This window comes from Talpa europaea (assembly GCF_964194135.1).
Source record: "Talpa europaea genome assembly, chromosome: 4".
In the NCBI taxonomy this organism is placed as follows: domain Eukaryota; kingdom Metazoa; phylum Chordata; class Mammalia; order Eulipotyphla; family Talpidae; genus Talpa; species Talpa europaea.
This window is the reverse complement of record NC_140070.1, coordinates 104,568,158-104,588,829: the sequence shown is the minus strand read 5'-3', so window position 1 is coordinate 104,588,829 and position 20,672 is coordinate 104,568,158. Positions and strand designations below refer to the sequence as shown.

The 20,672-nt window shown below is 41.5% G+C and overlaps 1 protein-coding gene across 12 annotated transcripts in view; it reads right to left on the bottom strand.

Moving 5' to 3' along the window:
- KALRN (kalirin RhoGEF kinase) overlaps nt 1–20,672 on the bottom strand; it is a gene marked incomplete at both ends in the record, with an annotated part of 649,897 nt that overhangs the window by 263,930 nt on the left and 365,295 nt on the right. For all 12 annotated transcript variants that reach the window (XM_084231955.1, XM_084231959.1, XM_084231961.1 and 9 more), the window contains one exon: nt 8,404–8,599. In XM_084231955.1, coding sequence (XP_084088081.1) covers nt 8,404–8,599 — 196 coding nt within the window. The remainder of the gene's footprint in view (nt 1–8,403; nt 8,600–20,672) is intronic.

Genomic DNA, 20,672 nt, shown 5'->3' with positions numbered 1-20,672 from the left:
CATTGACAAGGATTCCATGTTTATGGATATCCCACCCAGCATTTATAAACTATCAGCCATCTGGATCTGTGATGAGGATCTCCAGTCAATGTCCAGCAGTCCAGCTGTGGATCCACTCCAGTTCACCTCCCTCCCTACTTCTTTGTCTTACTTTTTCTATGTACCTTTCCTAACACATGAGTGTGGAGGCACATATACTTCCTCTCTTCAGCAAGTCAGAGGGATGGGACTGAAGTCTTCCTATTCACTGGCGATTTGAAGATTATGTCTCAAAGACTATGTGAAAAGTGTACTAGCTTTGAGTCCTGACCTTGGGCATATTACCTAAGTTCTCAGAAGCTTCACTTTCCTCACCAGTAAAGTAGGATCTTACATCTCTACCTACCTTGTTAGCTTCTACCTCTGGAGCTCCTTAGAAGGATTAAAATGACATAATGCAGGTAAAGCATATCTGTCATATAGCACAGTAAATAAGGATCTTAGTTCTTAGTCTTATGGCTTTCCCAACTCTTGACTTAAAATTTAAACTTTCTGCTTTCTTACATTCATATCACCTTGTGGTTCCTATTTGCTAAAACTTGACGCAAGTTGTAACCTGTATTGTATTGTTCCTTGATTTCAGCCTTACTCAGATCCTCTGACTCATACCATCACTAAGGGTAAGGTAAAAAGCATCAGGCTTTTTTGCCCTCCCACCATTAGGATAGATGACGGAACCCTGTGGTCCCGAATGCATGCCTGATGGCGGGCACCTGGAATAGGGTGTGGACATATGCAGATGGGATTCATCTGGGTTTATAAGGGCGGCGTCATGGGGATGCCGGCAGAAAAAGAAGCAGAACGAACATTAGAAGAGACCCACGAGAGAAGCAGAGAGAATGCGAGAGAAGGCTGGAGAGCCCAGAAAGAGTGAAGACTTGCTGGAGGCTGGGAGGCCTCCCAGCCTCCAGGCCCCCCAGTACCCCTGTTACCGTGTACCTGGTAAATCACAATAAAAGCCAGCAACAGCCACTGAGGGTTCCAGGACTCCTCTCCTTACCCCGTCTGCATAGAATCATAGAAAACCTGCACTGTGCCCCTTCCTGCCCCTACAGTTAGCTTTGGGAAAATCCTAACTGTGGATTGCCCATGTCCTTCTGATCCCTGACTCTACCAGTTTCTTTCTGTCTGAATCCTTTCCTTAGTTGCTCATTCTGTCATCTAGACTCAGCACAGCGGTGGTCCGGTAGCTAATAGCTTGTCTGAGATGCTGACCAATAGGGATCCGGTCAACAACATGGTTCAGTCTTAAAACACAGCAGATAAGTCACAGAAGGGTAGTATATATACATCGATGGGGAACACATGGAAAGGAGCCCACCAATCTGTATGGTCACCTAAAAAATAAAGCTCCTTTGGGAGAATTTCTCATCACTCTGACTCATACCATCAGAAATTCATCAGCACCGCCACCAACACACCTGTGGATACAGTTGGGGTAGTGTGAGGAAAGTCTGTACACGCTAACGGAAATTCATTTCTAGAGGTAAAAATGGTGCTTTATATAAGGAGAATATGGGAGAGTGGGAAATTTTTTTTCTGGTGTTACATGGTAATAATTTCAGTATCTTTTCATGTTTATTTTTTTCTGTCAGCTACATGATTCCAAGTCCCTGAAATATCTGTGGGAGACAGAAAAGAACGGCTTGTTCTTTTGGCAGTCAACTCCCTCTAGTTACTATTTTCAATTACCCAGGGGGACAAGGTAGAGAGCATCTCCTTGATTGAAATAAAAAATAAGAGGAACTGCAAAAACTTATACCTCTGCAGTGATTGGGAAAGTGGGGTGACTCTTGACCCTAGTGTTTACTTTCTGGAAATGTAATTTAAGATCCAGCTGCAGAAGCAGGAGCTCTTCCCTGCTTCCAGCCACAATGCAGGCTTTTCCCAGCTCATTTCCATTCTGCATGCCTCTCTCATGTGCAGCATGCTGGGCCTGGGCAAAGTGTCTTTCTATGGGAAGCTCATGGCTCACCCCTGCGTATAAACGGGCTCTCTACGCCTGGTACCTCATCAAAGGGGCCAGACACCTGCTCGGGAGATCATCCAGAACAGGTTTCCAGCTGGCCCTTCATTTTCCTCTCTCTCAGTTGATACTGTTTTGTGAGAGGACAGAGGAAATAAAATGGGTGAAAACTATGCCAACTGTATTTCCACACTCCTCAAGAACACATGACGTTGTGGGGGGAGTGAAGGGGAAGGACATGAAGACTTAGCTCAGGCACACCTAGAAGACAAATTCACCCTCTTCACTGTCTCCAAATGGTGACATAAGTTCCAGCTAAAACCTATCAACTAGTAAATATCCATCAATCACCAGCAAATAGAGTTTGCTTGCGTTGACATTACTGTTCTCAGTGTAGTCACAGGCCTGTCTTCCTTAGGGACTCTCAGAAATGGAGTAAGACATGCCTGTTTATGCCTTCAAGTTGAGAAATACAATCTTAATGAAACTGTTTGTCAGTCTCTTTAGAGATGGCTGCATTGAGGTTCCTTTCTGTCATGCCCCCCACCCCCGTTTGTGACCATCCCTCTACCAGAACTCTTCCGCTGAGTCTAGTTCCTTGGTCACGTGCTCCCACAGGAACATGGGGACCCATCTCTCTCATGCCTCTCTGCATCCTAGCATAGTGCTCGGCATAACACTGAGCAAATACCTGTTCAGTGAACACACAGACCTCTTCTGTTGTGGGGGAAAGCACCTGAGATTTGGGGAAAGGATAGATTTAGGGTTGAATCTAGGCTCTGCCAACTATTAATGGTGGCTCTCTGGGCTCAAAATCCTCTCTGAGTCTAGGTAAATTGTAAATTATCAAAATGACTTGTGGTTGGTGTGTGCGTTGTGGGGTGGGTGGGGATTGGGGGGGGGTGTGGGTAGTATGATGAGTAAGATAAAGTATATACAGTGCCTGGCATATAGAAGGTTCAAAAGTACACATCTTTCCATTTTTTTCCTTCTCTGAAGAAATAACATATTCATTGTTGATCACTGATGGAACTATTGAAATGGCCTCCATAAAATGCAAACACTGCCAGGTGTTTATGTACTTGTTCATCATGTATCATTAAAACTGTGGTGGATGGGACACTATTAGACTAGTGCGCTCAACCTTGGCTCACAGATTTATCTGGAGAATTTTAACAACTACCAGGTCCTGACCAAGGCCCAGATCAATAATAGCATCAGAGTCTCTCTGAGGCTAGGACGCAGGCATCAAGAAGCCTTAAACCCCAGGGTGATGCCACTGTGCAATCAAGATGGGAATGCTCTGCATAAGATGGTGCCATGACCAGCTATCCCACAACAGCTGTTCCTTATGTACATGCAGTTAGCAAAACGCTCTGTAGCACATTTATCTATGGCTCAAGGTCACAACTAATAATAAAATGTTACTTTCACTGCTATCAAGTGGAGGGTACCACTTAAATGCTTCAAGGAGAGAGGTGGTTATGGTTTAGGAAAAGATTTGGGTATTCCCAACTATGGTGCTTGCTCTTGCAATGTGTTTTTTGAACATTTGACAGTCTTTAAATATCTGTGTTTGCCTCAGAAAGAGAACACTTTCTGTTCTCTTCCCCCCACCCTTTCTGTGTCATTCCCTCAACATAACACTCAGTTCAGAAATTACAAAGTCCTTTAATCAGGTTATTAGATCAGTATTTTCAAGCCTGGCTTTATATTAGAATCACCTGGGAAGCTGTAAAAAAAAATCAGCGCCCATTCCAGACCAATTAGTGAGAATCCCTGAGGGGTGGGCCCAGACCTTGGTGCATCTGACAAGTTCTCCAGGTGATGCTAAATATGCAGCCAGGCAAAACCATTGTTTTACATGGAGGTTCCCTTCCTTTCCTCTCAAACCCCACCAGATTCACCTTCCTATTAAGCCCAAAGTAACTTTCATTTTGAAAATACACAGCGTTTTTCTTTCCTTTTGTGACACAAAAGTCTATTATTGTTACCTACATCTACTGTAGGGTAAAGAAAAAAATGTCAGGCTTTCTGCCCTCCCGCCATCGGGATAGATGATGGATCCTTGCGGTCCTGAATGCATGCCTGATGGCGGGCACCTGGAGTAGGGTGTGGGCATACGTAGATGGGATTCACCTGGGCTGAGACTGGGCTTTTAAGGGTGGCGTCATGGGGACACCAGCAGGAGAAGCTGAAAGAGAAGCCGAGAAAGAAGTAGAGAAGGCCGGAGAGCCCAGATAGAGTGAAGACTTACTGGAGGCCTGCCAGCCTCCCGGCCTCCCAGCATCCCTGCCTGCTGTGTACCGGATAAATCCCAGTAAAAGCCTGCAAAAACCACTGAGGACTCTTACTCCTCCTTTACCCAGTCTGCTGGATCATAGAAAACCTGCACTGGTCCATTCCTGACTTTACATCTACCCACACTGATGTTCATTATTGATTAACTCAGCAAACATTACCATTAAGAACTTGGAGATGTGCAAGATGAACCACTCTGCCAGATGCTGGACATGTAAAGAAAAGGAAGCATCTCCTGCTCTCATGTTGCTGGAGAAGACACAAGGTCACAGATAACCCCTGAATGCAGTAAGTACTAGAATACTAGCATAATATGTAATAGCTATCAAGCTTTATCAACCTCGACCATGCTCCATGCATTACTCCACTGCAGTCTCACAGCGACCACACGTATTGCTATGATCACCATTTTCTAGAGGAAGGCAAGGTTCAGAGAGGTCGGATGACATGTGTAGGGTAGGTAAAAGGTATCAGGCTTTTCTGCCCTTCCGCCATCAGGATAGATGAGGGAGCCCTGTGATCCTGGGTGCATGCCTGATGGCGGGCACCTGAAGTGGGTACACCTGAGCTAAGAGACTGATTTATAAGGGTGGTGCAGCAGAGTGCGGTGTGGTGGTAGTGCGGTGTTAAGGGTGGAGGAGTGGAGTGTACGGAGGAGTGCAACAACTACAAACCACGGCGAAGAGCATGTGGCTGCTAGAACCGTTCATAAACCTGCTCGGAATGGGTTGGTTGCTTTACAGATGCCTACAGGTGTGCAGGCACTTTACTATCTATTCCCAGGGGCTGTCCCTGGGGTGTCTGCTAAGAGCTTTGACTAGAGCACCTGAGACCAAATGGACACCTGTTCCCCGGCCACTTACGTCTGAAGTTGTGGAAACCTCTCCCACATGCGCAGAACACTTTAACTGGGGAGGAGAGGAGAGTCTCCCCTACTCCATAAATCTAAAAACAGAGGAGACTCTCCATGGAAACTTCCTGCTGAAGCATTGGGTAGTTTGGGGAAGAGAGAAGGCAGGAGAGACAGCAGGAGTTCCCAATTCCCTCTGTCGGGGTGGGGGGGTTAAGTGCTTTGAGTGCTGCTGTTTGGGAGCTTGGGGGTGGGCAGATAATCTTATGGTCTGCATGGGATCAGAAAACCTGCACTGTGTCCATTCCTGCCCTTACAACATGCTCAAGGACATGCAGGTAGTAAGAGGTGTGGCTGTTGTGCTAACCCAGGCAGTCTTCCTCTCCAACCTATACCCTTAATTTAGCACAGAGGGCTAAATACCAACCAGATTCTTAATTTTGCTAATTGTCCTTTTTCTATAATAAGAGTTTACCTTTAGTTCAAATGTAGATATACATTGTAAATGCCCAAGTCATTTATTGTCTTAGTCCAGTGTCTTGAAATCCTGCAGTCCCCCTATACCTGGGGCAAGGCCCAGGCTGGATCCACCCCCACCTCCCAGATCTGGTGTGATTCAGTTCTCCCTTCGCCAAGCAAGAGGTAAGATAGAGGCCTCCTCTGCAGGACTAAGCATCCAGCAGAAGATGAAGTGGGCCTTCCTTAAACCCCTGGATTTATTCCCTTCAAAGCCTCAGGGGCTATGCCAGACTGAACAGCTAGCTATGGTAGGAACAGCCAGTCCCAGCAAAGGGTTGGAGAGGCCAATGAAGCCTCTCTTGTTAAAGCTTGTTTCTAGAACAGGATACTGTGGGGGTGGGCAGCCCATCTGCCTGGGGTGTTTTCACCCACTCAGCCCTCATGGTTAAGGTGGCCGCCAAGCACAGCCAGCCCCCAGTCTTTAGAGACTGCCAGATCCCTACAGTCTTTTTGTTACCATGGATACCTGACTCTTGCGACTGAAGTGGGCTTGTCCAGGTCATGCCAGGACCCTGGTCTTAAGTGCCTGAAGTTTCCAGGCAGACAAAGCTCTCCTGCTAGACACATCGATACTGAGGGATGCAGGATGACCATCCCTGAAGGGTTTCTCTGTCGCAGCCTCTCTCCTGGGTACTGTGCGTTCTCGTCTAGTTCCCAGTCATAGTTGGGTAGCTGACTATTGTGAACATCCTGAGGAAAACTCAGGGTAAAACCCTGAGTCCAAATAAGGTTCCCAACCATGGAGAAAGGATAGCTCCCCACTTCCCTAATAAGCCTTGAAAAAGGACTGGCTGTGGCCAAGTCCTTCTGAAAGGACTTCTGAAACACAATAAAGGGCATATGATTTACCTGGAGATTTTGCTAAAAGTAGATACAGATTTCATAAGTCTGGAGTAAGGTATGGGATTCTTCATTTCTAATCAACTCTCAGAGTGCTGCTTGTCCAGGGCCCTCACTTGGAGCAGCTCCGAGGTTAGTGGTCGCAGATTAGTGTGCATTAAAAGCACCTGGAGGACTTGTTGAAACACCTATCGTTGGAGCCCCGACCAAGAGCTTCTGATGTGGCAAGTTCTAAGGATGGCTTGTGAACTCACATTTCTGCTGAATAGGGATCACATTTGGGAGTCACTGTCTTAAAGCTTTCCATGGTATCAGATGCTGTGATGTAATCATCATGATGAAAAGCAGCGGTTCTCAACCTTGGCTGCACAGTGGAGTCACCTGAGGACCTTTGTGCAGATGCCCAAGTCCCATTCAGATATAATTAAATCAGAATAGCAGGGAGTGGAGCCAGGGCATTCTCATTACTAAAACACTTCCCAGTCGGAGGGAGGGAGGAACACAGGGGACTGTGGTGATGGTGAACGGGTGCCTTGGGGAAGGAGATTCTATGGGGACTCAATCTGAGAGGGTGGGAGGAAGCAAATATTTAAAAAAAATTTTTAAATGATAAATGTTAAAATAAAAAAAATGCAAAAAAATAAAATAAATTTTCAAGTACCAAAAAAAAATACACAAACCAAAAAACCTACTTCCCAGACAGACTTGCAATGTGAATGGTCCTTCCTGGAGCTGTACACTCTGTAAATACTCTAAGGTCTCACAGGCAGTTGCAGCTGTTGTGTTCATAGTACAAATGTAAATTTAAGGAAAGATTATGCTGACCAAATTGATTAGAATGTACTAGGTTTTCTTTCCTCTGATTATAATTTCCGAGTTCCTTTGAATGTTGGTATTTACTTTCATCATTAAAAAATACAGCACCCTAGGGTCAAATGTGATTGCTAGTATCTGCTCAAGAATCTCATGATTATAAAAACCCTTCATGATCAAGAGGGACATGGATCAACAGTGCTTTAAAGTGTTGCTGGTCTGAGCCCCTGTCTGCCTCCTCCTAGAGGCCAGCAACCTGAGCAGATGAGGCCCCAGGGAGGAGAGCAAGGGGGTGGCTTTGGGTGTGGAGACCTGGGTTCAAGCATTCCACTAGCATGTGTGCTTATGAGTGACTTCTTTTACCTGCACTAGCTGGACGACAAGAGAGAGAAGTCTGGCTTTCTCCAGTTCTAACAGCAAAGCCCGTTTTGGAGAATGGCAGGTATACAATATGGGCTCACACATTTGTTACATTTTTATCCTGAGCAATAAAAGATGTCAATTATGGTAACAACCATGTTTGTTTTTTCCATTTTTGAGAACTTATAAAAATATGCATCCTTGCTATAAATTTAATCAATCCTTCTTACACTCACACACAGGCCAGTGATAAAATACTGAGGACTCGGAGAGGCGTGAACTGGAGACAAGGCGCCTCCCCTGGAGGTGGAGGACAAGGCAGGGGACTACTGTGTACAGGGAGGAGGGATGGGATCAGGGACAGGCGCACATCTGAATGCATTTCACAAGGACAGCTGTCTGCTTTTGGAGCAAACCACTTCGTTTGCTTTTCTAGGCCACCATATTTTTGAACCTGTGCTCATTTCCATTATTGTTTTTTTCCATTCTCTCTGCAGCACCAAAAGACTCTGGCCCTAATCTCATCTACCAGACCCTACTGGACAGGCTCAGACAAGTTACTGCAGCTTTACTGCTTCAATTTCTTCTTTAAAATGGTGGCCAAAATCTGTTCCTTGTAGCTATAGAAATAAAATGAACAGAGTGGAAGTTCTTGTCGAATCACACTAGTATTCGTTTTTTCATCATCTCTCACCAGGAGAACCAGGTCACTCACCTGAGGCCTGGACCTCCATGATGTACTGGTGCAGATCCTGGCCTTGCTGGATGACCTCGAAGGTCATGTTGTTCATGGCTAGCTTCCTCTCCGTGTGGCGCTGCAGCCGCTGCTCTGCCAGTGTCAGGTCCTCCGTGTTGAAGTCATTCATCTGCCGGAGCAGATCCTCATTCCAGGCATCGAGCTCTGCTGTCACCTGTGTGGGAATGACCATCAGTACAGACTCACTGGTCCAGGAGGCTGCTGGGCAAAGTCACCAGTTGCAAGACTTATTAACTAATTGACCCTTGGATCAATTTCTGCTTTCCATCTCTTTGATCCCTAGACAATGTTTGGACAATTCTGCCTTGAGCTCACATACACATGCCCTTAAAAGTGTTCTCTGTGGGTTTTAATGTCTGTATCAACAGCAAAGAAAAAGCAGCAAATGCTTGATGAATTGCAGTTTCTCCCATTTGATCCTCACAAGGACCCAGAGAGGTGGGCAGGGTAGCAATCTCCAGGTTGATCTTACAGAAGAAACTGATGCTCAGACACATGGAATCGTTTGCCCAGACTTCCCCCTCCTGAAGAGAAGCAGACCTGCACACGGGGTTCAGGTCTTCTATTCACTACAAAGATGCTGTCCACTGTGCCACAACTATTCCTCTAAAAATTTAAATATTAAGTCTTACAAACTCTTTAAAAAAAAACAAAAACTGAGGACTGGAGAAGCTGGTGAATGATCTGAAGTTACATAATCCATTTGTTCATTGAACCCAAAGGATGCATCTAGTTCCTGGGTTCTGTTGTACAAGATTCTCACCTTTTACCATAAAGGCAGACACTTCAAATGGTGACTAAACAGGCGTAGATGTAAAGCACACCTCTAAAAGTCCAAGTCGATTATACTTTATAGAAAGATAAAGCACCATAAAATGATTCTATGAAGACTCAAGCATGTAATGAATGGAGACTTCACCTAATATGAATTTGCTAGTTGGTTATTTTTCTGCTACTTTACTCATGTGACTTCCCTGGCAGTCTGTGAATGCACCAGAACAGGGACTGGCAACCTCTTTCTCAAGGTGGGGAAAGGAAAGGCTCAACCCAGGTCACACAATAACAATACAAGCCAGGCTGACAAGCACCTATCCCAGGGCCCCAGGGTACTGGTTTTCATTCTCCTGGGACTCAATTCAGCTGACAGGGGCATTACCTTCCAGGTTACCAGTCACAGCAGGTGGGAGGTGGCACTGCCAGGTCCCAAGCTGAGGCCATATAAACTGGAATGGGGAAGGCAAGCAGACGGCAAGAGAGGCTGCTGTCTGGGGCACAGGATTCTATTTATAGTCCAATAGTTAGACCTTTCCTTAGTGAAAATGTATTGCTCTCTTTGAAGTGGAGGTGTGGAACTGTAAAAACATCACTTTCACTGTCCCAGGTTCCTGCCCCTGCCCCCACACATTTCCAGGTCAACTAAGGAATCCAATGAACTCAGTAGGACTAGCATCTTCTTATTGTTGGGAGTTCCTGGGGGTCTGGGAACCAAGAGGTTGGCAGGCAAAAGAGGTTTTTGTTGTATTCTATCTTTGAAAAGTTCTACATTCTGTATCTAGAAAAAGGAGTTAAGCTGAGACTGAGAGAGAATTTATAACTTATAAGTGATAATTTATAGGATGAATAGGTCTTCATAGTTTTTATAGTCTAGAGCTATAAATGTCTTTTCTTCCTGTATTAAAAAAATAGAAGCAGGGCCTCCCTGCTGGCGCAAGTGGTTAAGACGCAACCTATGAAGCTAGCCTCAGCCACTGCAGCATGAATTTGATCCCTGGCCAGGGAGCTACCCACATGGCACAGCAGACCTCCCCTGGCTCGCCCGCTACTCCCTTCAGCAGTGTGTTTCAGTCAGTTTGCCTGTTCTGCTCCTCACTCTGTCTCTGGCGAATCCTCTCACCGCCCCCACACCTCTGGCCTGTACTCCAATTCTTGTATGTATAAATAAATCTTTTTAAAAAAAAAGCATAATTTACATACAAATAAAGTATTATTTTAAGCATTCAGTTCCATGAGCTTTGACAATTTTGTGCAGTGATGTAATCACCACTAAAATTAAAATATAGACCTTTTCCATCACCCTAGAGAGTCCACTTGTGTCATTTTCCAGCCAGTTGCCCCTGACCTCCACCCCCACACCAGCCTGATTCCTATCATTACAGATGTGGTTTTACCCATTCTGGGGGTTCTTATGAACAAAACCATACAGTATGTACTCTTCTGTTTCTTGTGTACCATGTTCTGTACTTAAGGTTCATTCATGTTGTGTATATCGCTTGCTACTGCTAAGTTGCATTTCAATAAATACCACAATTGTTTATCCATTGTACTGTGGATGAACTTTGGGTTGTTTTCCAGTGTTTGGTTATGAATAGAGCTAATGTGAAAGTTCTTATACAAATCTTTCTGTGGACACCGGCTTTTGTTTCTCTTGATAATTACCTAGTAGTGCAATTGGAGGGTCATGGGGTAGGTGTGTATTTAACACCTCCAGTGGAATGTATGAAAGTTCCAGGTACTCCACATCTTCACCATCATTTGGTATCACCAGTCTATTTAATTTTAGCTATGCTAGTGGGTGTGAAGTGTTAGCTTATGTTTTAGGTTTTAATTTCCTGATGACTAATGTTCGTTAGTACCTTTTCATATGGTTTTGGACATTTGTCTCTACTTTCAAAAGTGTCTTTTCAAATCTTTTGCCCATATCAAAAACAAGAGTAATTATCTTTTGATTATGGGCTTGTAAGTGTTCTTATTATATTCTGGATATAAACCCTTTATCAGATATTTTGAAAATTGCCCAAACAAAAATTTTACTTCATTTTCCTACCTACAAATGAAGGGAAATTAAAATAAAAATTAGACAATAAGCATGAAAGGAAGAGCCTGTCTTATTCAATTTTAGCTTTAGCTTTGTTTTCATCACACTGAGTTTCTACAAAAGGTCTGTTTATTGTAGGAAGATCCCAGAGGTCCCAATGCCTGGAATCTGTGTAGTGGAGAGCAAAAAGCTTTGGGTCCTGGTGAGGAGGAGAGAGTAAAATTGAGGTGATTTATTTGGAAGAGTGAGACTCAGAGGTCTGGTATCTTGGGAGTATGAATTTAAAGCAAAAGTGAAATATGTCCAAAATTCTGTATTTGGTGTTTCTATATTCTTTTCTTCCCGCTTCCCTACCTCCTCCATCCTTACCACCTGGCACCATCAAGCTGAAGGGCCCAAGTCTGTTAAGAAGCTGAGGAATAGAAATACCAAGAGCTACTCAACAGCACATCTAAGGCGGCCTTCCTGGATCTACATGCTCTTTGTTCTCTCTGTCTACTCTCTTCCCATCCTCCCAAGCACTAGTGCCAAGAGCTTGAAATAGTCTGATTTGTGTAATTCTGATATTTGCTGGAGTTTAAATTATTTTATTTCCTGAAATTTTTGTTTCCTCAAGGAATGTTCTTTCATTGGGTTTCTCCTCTCTGCCTTCTTTCTGGGGTGCAAGGCTAACACACAGCTATTTTTAAAGAAAATTTTGCTTCCAAACTTGAAGCTTACCTGCTGTTAATGAACAAATAGAGTTGTCTGGCATCATCACATGCTCTTCTGTTACCTGAACCAGTCAATCTGTTTGCTCACTGACGCTGAGAGTTAGCTCTGCCCTCTTCAGCGTGGGCAAGAGCCCCAAAATACTCTTGTCCCTCCTTCTAGTCTGCTCAAATCTTTACCACCCTTCAAAGTAAACCCTCTGGCATGACACGCTTCAGGACCACCCTCAGACAGAGATGGTTTTCATTCTGGCTTATCTTATAACATGGGGAATGTGGTTGTTTGCCATAAAAAGACAACACTGTAAAAAGTTATTAATTTGGTGATCTAAATTTTTTGGAAAAGAAACCTAGAAGAATTTGTTCAGGACAAAAACCAGGGCCTGGGGCCTTCCCTGGTGGCGCAGCAGTTGAGCGCTGGGCTGTGAGGCTGCCTGCAGCCTCTGCAGTGCCGGTTAGTTCTCGGGCTGCCTGCGAGGGTCCCACAAAAACAAACAAACAAACAAACCAAAAAAAAAAACCAGGGCCTGAAACAAATGAATATAAGATGGAACACAAGGTACTCAAATGGCATTCAGCTTTCAATCAAGCTATTTTGTTTTCTCAATCCACTCAATTAGCTCCATCTCAGCTCCTTGTCCATTAAGTTCCTGTCTTGGCTCCAGTGGCCTTTATCTCCCTCATTTTCCTGAATTAATTAATATTAGGATACAATGATCTATTTGAGAGATGCATTGGCAGTATTTCTATTCCAACAATTGTCTACTCTAAGCCACACCATAAGGGGAATCGGCCCAGGAGCTGAACATTTAGGAGGACAAGAGGCAGTGGGAAATGGGATGACTCACTGCAAAATGAAGCCCAAATACTTTCCTGACAGATGAGATTCACTGAATCTGGCATTGTGCTGCCAAAAACTGACACAAGGAACTTGATTTAGCATCCAGCTTAGGCTTTGGGTTTTTAGGGAACTCTCTCCATTGGCTCTTCCTATTTTCTGGGTCTTCCTCAGAATGTATGTGTAAAGGAAACTTCAGCTTCTCTTGACCAAATGGTTTAGTTCAAACCTGACTAAATTGAAGGTACCTGCCATTTTCTTCTCACTTCCCTGGTCTACACCCATCAATTTAGTTCTTTATTATCACCTGCAAAGTTGGAAATGTCACCATGTGGTCCTTTTCTTCAGATCATTTTCAGATGCTGATGATCATGATGAAGATGATATAATGGCATAAGAACATAGTTTATCCTCTACTGTGCATTTACTATGGAATAGTGTGTTGAAGATTTCACTAACATTCTTTTATTTAATACTTACAGCAATTCTAAGAGGAAACAAAGGCACAGAGAAATTAAATCATCCTCCTCAAGGACTGAGATGGTGGAGGCAGAGCTGAGCATTCAATTACAAAGCCCAGTGCTCTTACTTAAGTTGTTATATCAATAAGCATGATCCAAGAACTAATTCTGGGAGGTGGGATGTGGAGCTAGTGAGAAGGGGGGTGCTTAGTGTCCTGTTTATTCTTCTTAGTGCAGAGAAGTATCTATTTAGCCTTTCTCCTGTTTTCTTATTTAGAAAAACCTTTTCTTCAATTTACACAAACCTTCTAAATTATCATGTGTTCTTTGAACAGATCAATAAACTGTGTGTGTGTCCTTATATAAATGCCAAGAATAATTTACTCTTGCAAGGAAATACACAGGTTTCCCCAGTAGGACATTTTTGTTTAATTGACTCTGCCAGATTACTCAGCATAAAGGTAACATTATCCTATCTGGAATTCAATGGTCCCTAGGGAATTTTGTCATGAACAGGAGACACATCTGTAATCTGTTATTGGGGGGTGACAAGCCAGGCAAAAGCTGCAGTAGAGATAAGTGTGCATGCCCTCTGTGTGGGCAGGATTTGTGTATGGCAAGAGAAAATGCCTTTGCTTCTCACAGCAGCTGCAGGAATTCTCAAGGTTCCCCGGTATGACATGGTGATGAATTCACAGAGCAACAATGGGGGAGAATGAGATGGGATGTCTACTTAAAATCTGGAAGCAAACACATATGAAATGCACTGTGAATAATAATAGTAACAATGCTGATTACTAAGTATTAAGTGTTTATTAAGAGCCAGAAGCTTTATTAAATATGTTCTATGTGTTAACTCATTAAACCTTTAATAACCCTATCACTTAGGAATTATTATTCTCATTCTGATTTCTCAGATGAGGAAACCAAGTAATTAACTTGCCTAAGGTCACACAATTCATAAAATTAATGTAGCAGGTTTTAAGTCTAGGCAGCTCAAAACACTGCATACTGCATGAGTACACTACACTGCTTCTCAGCAAATGATGTGCGTGTTTATACACACATATATATGTATATATATCATATGTTTACATATAGCAAAGTCCAATTCCACTCCAACTAACAGCAAGGAGAAAGGGTTCAGGGCGTTTCACTGTGGTTAGATGCTCTAAAATGGGTTATCAACCAGCAAAAGGAACATATTTCTGTTTTATGATGTCATTATTTTTATAAAGATGAAAAAAAGTGAAAGCTAAATATTCTCCACTGACCTACAAGTGCTGGGTGATAGGGAAAGATATATTGCGGTTAGAGACATTCTTGTTGCATGGGAAGAGCTATTTTATCTAGAATGGGTTTGTATAGTGATATACATTATCACTGTAAAACTAAAATAAACTAGCTACCACAGTCATTTACTCTAATTGTGTAATGTACTTCTCAATTAATTGATAAAATTATGAAATAGGTGAATTCTAAAGCAGAATATTTTAAAAGTATAGCATTTCCCTCTATTTTAGAAATACATATAATCAATTTAAATAGTTAAAACATTTATTTGTGTAGCTACACAAAGACCTTTGGGATATCACAAGAATTTTATGGAAAAGGAGAAAGACTTGGCAGTAAAGAAATTCACTCAGTTGTTTTAAATCTTTGGCAAAATAATGTAAGAACATATTATAGAATGCTGTGATTGATGAGTTATAATGTTCAGCTATCTAACTTCTACTCCCATTGGACAGTTTGGGTAATAGAATAATTGTTATAACCATTTGTTTTTTTTCATTATCAGCATGCTGACTCTGAGATCTTCAAAATATTCATGATTGATCTTGAGGGGCTCTTGAGTGTCCATATTTATTTTGTCCATATCTTTGTCTCTGAACTAACTTAAGACTTCTATTACTTTACTCTGTTTTCAAAAATTCTCCCCTTCGTTGAAGAGTTCCTTCAACATACTGCTCATGCATTCTAGCACTTATCAATACTTGAGGGTCAGAATGTTTTTCCTATCATATAAGCTAACTAGCTAGGGTCGGGACTTACATCCACTTCCTTCTACTTCACCATCAGCACCTTAGCAGAAATGGGAAACAGAGTATTCCAACCTTGATAATGTAACCTGACTTCAGGTCTACAGCTCATATTCACCCCATAACAGAATGTTTGGGAAATTCCCATCAAGGATATTTGACAATTCACTAAAAATAGGTAACCTGCCAGAATACTAAAGTTCTGTGAACAATTCTTTTATTTTTTTGAGGGAAGGTGGTAGCACAAGGGACTGTGGTGATGGTTCATGGGTGAGGTGGTTATGGGAGATTTATGGGGATTACACCTGTGGGGAGAAATAGAATACTGTATAAAAATTAACAACTATAGTTGCAAGGAAATAATAAATAAAGGAAAGAAGATGTTAAAACTACAAAAGATCCTAAAATTAATTTGGCAAAAGTCTGGAAAAGACTATCAAATATTTTATATGGGCTTTGCTTTACTTTATTGTATTTATTCTGCACTTTCTTCTCAAACCATCTGGGGGTACACTTAGAACATGTGCTCCCTGGAGGAATCCACAACATTGAACTCAGAAAGATCACATTTTCTTTCTTAATATAGTTACTACGTAGGTGGATTTGAGGCATGTTACAAATATGGAGAACAGAAAGACTTTTCAGAGTTGCTCACAGTCTCTATGGGAAAAGGTTATGAAATTAGATGATTTGACACTTCAATGATTATAGTCTTTAGAATGACTGCAGACGATGGTTGTTACCTCAAAAACTCCCAGTGAAGCACAGCAGGGCTCTGGCCTATCGGGCCAATATTTCAAACAGCCACATGTTGAAAGCAAATAAATTGAATTTACTTCGATAGGCTAAAGTTCTGGGCTAAAAAAAAAAGGTAAAATTTAAGAGGGGAAGCATATTGAAAGCTTTCATTTAAATTTAAAAAGAGTTATGTATTAGAAATACTTAACTTGAAAAAACAACCAGGCTTTTAAGATGGGGGTACAAACTTAGCAAGGCTGGTGATGAAGTGAGTGCATAAGCAAGGGTCTGACCTGTTGGGCTGCATGGCAGAGGGCCAGTGTGACATGACCCGCACTCAAGGTGTGCATATGTAAGCCAGCCAGCTAACTAGATTTCCTTCAACAGAGAAAGGCTAGGAATATAAGCTATGTGGAAACCAAAAAGGAGGTAAATAAATTAGTATGATATATACCACTCAGAAGGGCTGACAATAAAAAGAAACAATCAGCAAATTTTTTAGAGTCAAGGGGGATGACAGAAATAACTTACATAATCTCAACACTTTTCAGAGAAAGGACAAGAGGCTATGATAACCCATTTCAAATATTTTTAAGGCTGCCAGATAAAAAAGAAAAGAGATTTGTCCTGTTTTTATAGAGAAGAAAACTAAGATTAAAGGGAAGAGAGTCCAGATTTTGGTTTAACATAATAATGAAATCCTAAAATCTTCTTCTTCTCCTCTTCAAGGTCCCAACTGCCACTTTTTGGATTCTGGCGATATCAGGCTGGATGGCATTCTCTAGGGATGCCAAATTTTGGCCGCTAGCAACTTTTACCTGTCCTGCCAAATTTTGGCCACTAGCAACTTTTACCTGTCCTGCAGGTATAATCTCATTGGAGAGATGAGATTTGTCTGAACTAGATGTTCCTACCTTGGGGTTCACATCAAACCATGAGCCTCTCTCTGTCATAGAAATGGCACACAGTACAGTATCTATGTTTCTGTATTTTTCCCCAACTAGACCCTAATGGCAGAGATTGTTTGTATCCTCAACAACCAGTATAGTTTTCTGAATGCAGTAGGTACTCAGCAAATATGATTTGAGTTTCTATCAGATGAAAAAATGATTAGGTGATAACTTTCAAATATAAAATGCTAAATACCTACACATATAACCAGTCAAAGAGTTGACACCACCAATAAGCTATATTCAGCTTTTTCTTTTCTAGGTGAAATTTTCCTCCCTGAAGCCCACTTTTTTTCAGCCTCAGCCCTAACTTGTTTTAAGGTGAACCCCATATAAGCATAGTTGACAATTCCATTCTTGACTCTGGTTAATTACTCAGATTAATTTTCAGGCACATTAAGCAAACTTTGATTGTAAGTATAGTCAAAGATTTGAAAGAAAAGTCCCTAACTGTGGTTAATTTTTCATAAAGTTGTTCAGAGAAACTTTCCTAGAGTTATTTCTAGTACTTTCTAATAGGGGGATGCCCAAGATTATCCATTGGTAACAGAGAGAAACATTCTCACTAAATAAATATGCATATGTGTATATGTTATATATACACATGTTTTATACAATAAATAAAAAAGTAAATGCAGTTCCCCTTTCACTCACTAGACTTTCACTCTAGTCTCACTCCAGACACATGGCAGATGGTGTGGGAGGACAGGATGCCTCTGGGAAGATGGGTGTGTCACAATGTAGAGGGGTTGACTATGCCTTATTTGTTCAGTTGCTTCCAGAAAATTTCATATTATTGCTCTTTTCTTGTCCCTAATTAAGTGAATTTACCTATTATCTAGGTTTAATTAAACTTACCTTCACAAAAAGATACAGGCCATAACAACCTTCCTGCAAAGAAACTGTACTTTGATGATAGTACTAATCATGAAATCATGAGAACTTGGAATATTTTGTCAGCCACACTATGGGGCAAAGAAATAATGACAATCTATTCAGATCTGTCAAGAAACCAGGCCAAAAAAATAATTGGAAATTACAGAGAAGACTATTTGAAATATGGAACCACAACTTCTAATGAAAAAGCTGAACTACCTAAGGGCATACTGAGTTTTGATATCATTTTTCAATAATAGTATAACATCTAATTTATAAACTAATATACATGTACATATAGGGGATTGCAAGTTCAAAAATATCAAAAGGTTGTCCAACCAAGAGTCTGAAGACCACTGACCTATTCTCATTTCTAAAAATACTTTTAATTTCTTTCTGGTCATTTTAAATGTAGAAAAGTTGAAATGCATGGAAGCATCAAAAACAAACAAAAAAAATCACCCATATTCTTATTACCAGAAAATAAATATTATTCACCTTTGGTGAAGTGTCTCATCTATCATAACCACTTCATGTATAATGTCTTTCATGGAGGGACGCTGAGCCCACAGGAAAAAATTCTCCAAAAACTTTATAGAACATCATGTTCCAGTTTGGGTCACTTTGTCTAATCTTCATGGAGTCTAACAAGGTATGTCAGGAATGCAGTCCTGGTTTAAACATTTGGGACAAGCTTCACTCTTCGTGGGGGTGTCCTATGACCTCATCCTAGGTGGTAGCCACATATACCATTATTTTGAATAAAGGAAAATGGTGCAGTAACTCATGAATTATCTAATTTTTGAGTTAATTATCCCATCTTAGTCATAAGTGATAGGACTAAGTATTCACACTTAGATTCCCCAGATGTCAGGGGAGAGGCCTGCTCGGGTTTTCAGTAATCCCCAAGAATTCTGAGTATGCCCATTAAATGCCTTCCTTTCGGGAAGGAGACCACAACTGTAGATCTTACAATAACAGGCCCTATCCTGGCTTATATCAGATCCAACTTGTCTCTTATTAAGGAAGCCACCCCCAGCTTCACACTGATCTTCTCTGGAAATTTGCTTTCTTGTCCCCACAGTGAAACACTGGCTGGTATTTGAAACAATCTCACCATCCTCAAAAAAAAAACTTCTGCCAATCTGACTTGAAACAGAACTTTTCCATAGGTTTGGCAGAATTTCCTCTAAGATGAAACACAATATATTCCCAAGTTTTGGATCACACCCAGTATGGGGAACAAGACCCCTTCTAAGACCTGGATTTCACTGCCTAAACAAGAGGGTACAGAAACAAATTTCCATTTCCAACAAATTTCCATCTCCCTCATTTTATTCAATCATCACACTATTTCTCTACTTTTGCTGAACTGCACATCAAGCTGTCCAAGTTCTTGTCCAGTACTCATAACAGGAGGGGGAATTTTTATATATACAAAGTGTGAAGAATGCAATCCTACAATTTAAGTGTCAAGCTCCTCTACTGCAACATTTAAATAGGAGCCAATTTGATTTACACTCAACTATTCTTTAACGGTGTTTTTGCATATGATTTGGGTTGTTTTTCAAGACTGAAAATGAATTTTCCCTGAATAAGTGCAGGCAAATACACTGCAGTGATGTCTCTAGCTAACATCAGGGGTGCAGCTAAGTGACCCATTCTAGAAGGAAACTGGCAACACTGACCCCAAAATCACATCCACCTAATCAAATAAAACTCAATCATCGAAACCCTCAGATTATTTCCTTCCACTTAGGCATTTTTTGAAATGGGTCTGGAATGACAGGAGAGTAAATAAAGACTTCAGCAGCAAAATCACCACACTTGCTAACATAACTTCCCCAGGCATGCAGTCACTTTCATTGGGCGACACAGAGCTGAGGAAGGACTGTGGGGTGCTGGGGCCTAAACCACTACAAGCCTCTATTTTTGTGAGTCTCACTCCCAATTACTAGTGAATAAGTACTCACACCCCCTTTCCTTTCTCTATGACCTTTGTTGCCCCACCTTTATGAAGTTCAGTGCACTCACTCTTCTCTACATGCCAACGTCTCTAATTTTCCACTGGCATTTAATTTTTCTTTCAATGTAGCTTAATATCACTTGCCACTTGAAGACCTTTTGAGTATAGATTGAAAGTAAATTATAAATGAAAAGAATAAAAAAAATTGACCTAAAGTTATAGAATAAGTTGGAAGGATAATTAAGATCTAGATTTAAAGACTCACCTATTCCTCTGTTCCAGAAACTGTCCAGAAAGCACCTTTTAGAACATGAATCTCTGAACAAGAACTTACAGTGGTTTTCTAGGTAGTCTGGGGTAGTATGTGTTTATATGAAAAAGATTATAAGAGAGTAAGGGACAGGAAGAGGACTACTATTAGAATTGCTTGTCTTTTATGTTTTAAAATCTCAATACAAACATTTTTGGACACATGGTTGAAAAAAAGGACATCTATTACCAGGACAGTTTTCTGGTCCAGTATAGAATTGTAATTGGGATAGTGGAGCTTTCAATATTACATACAAAAATCATTTTGCTTCCAATCCAGTTTCACAGAAGTTTCCACAGATATTCGTGGGTAGATCAGTCCCAACAACCCAGAAGCCACAACTCCAAGGAGATAATTAGAATGCAAAAAATAACTTTAATAAATGATGGCTAGAGAATTTTTCCCCCTCATCCTATACCAACCTGGAGTAAAGAGTATATAGTGCCTTTAATTTAACGTTTTGTCACTTCTGAGAAAGACAAAGTCCCTTAGATGCTGGATACTCTTCACACCCCAGGAATCCA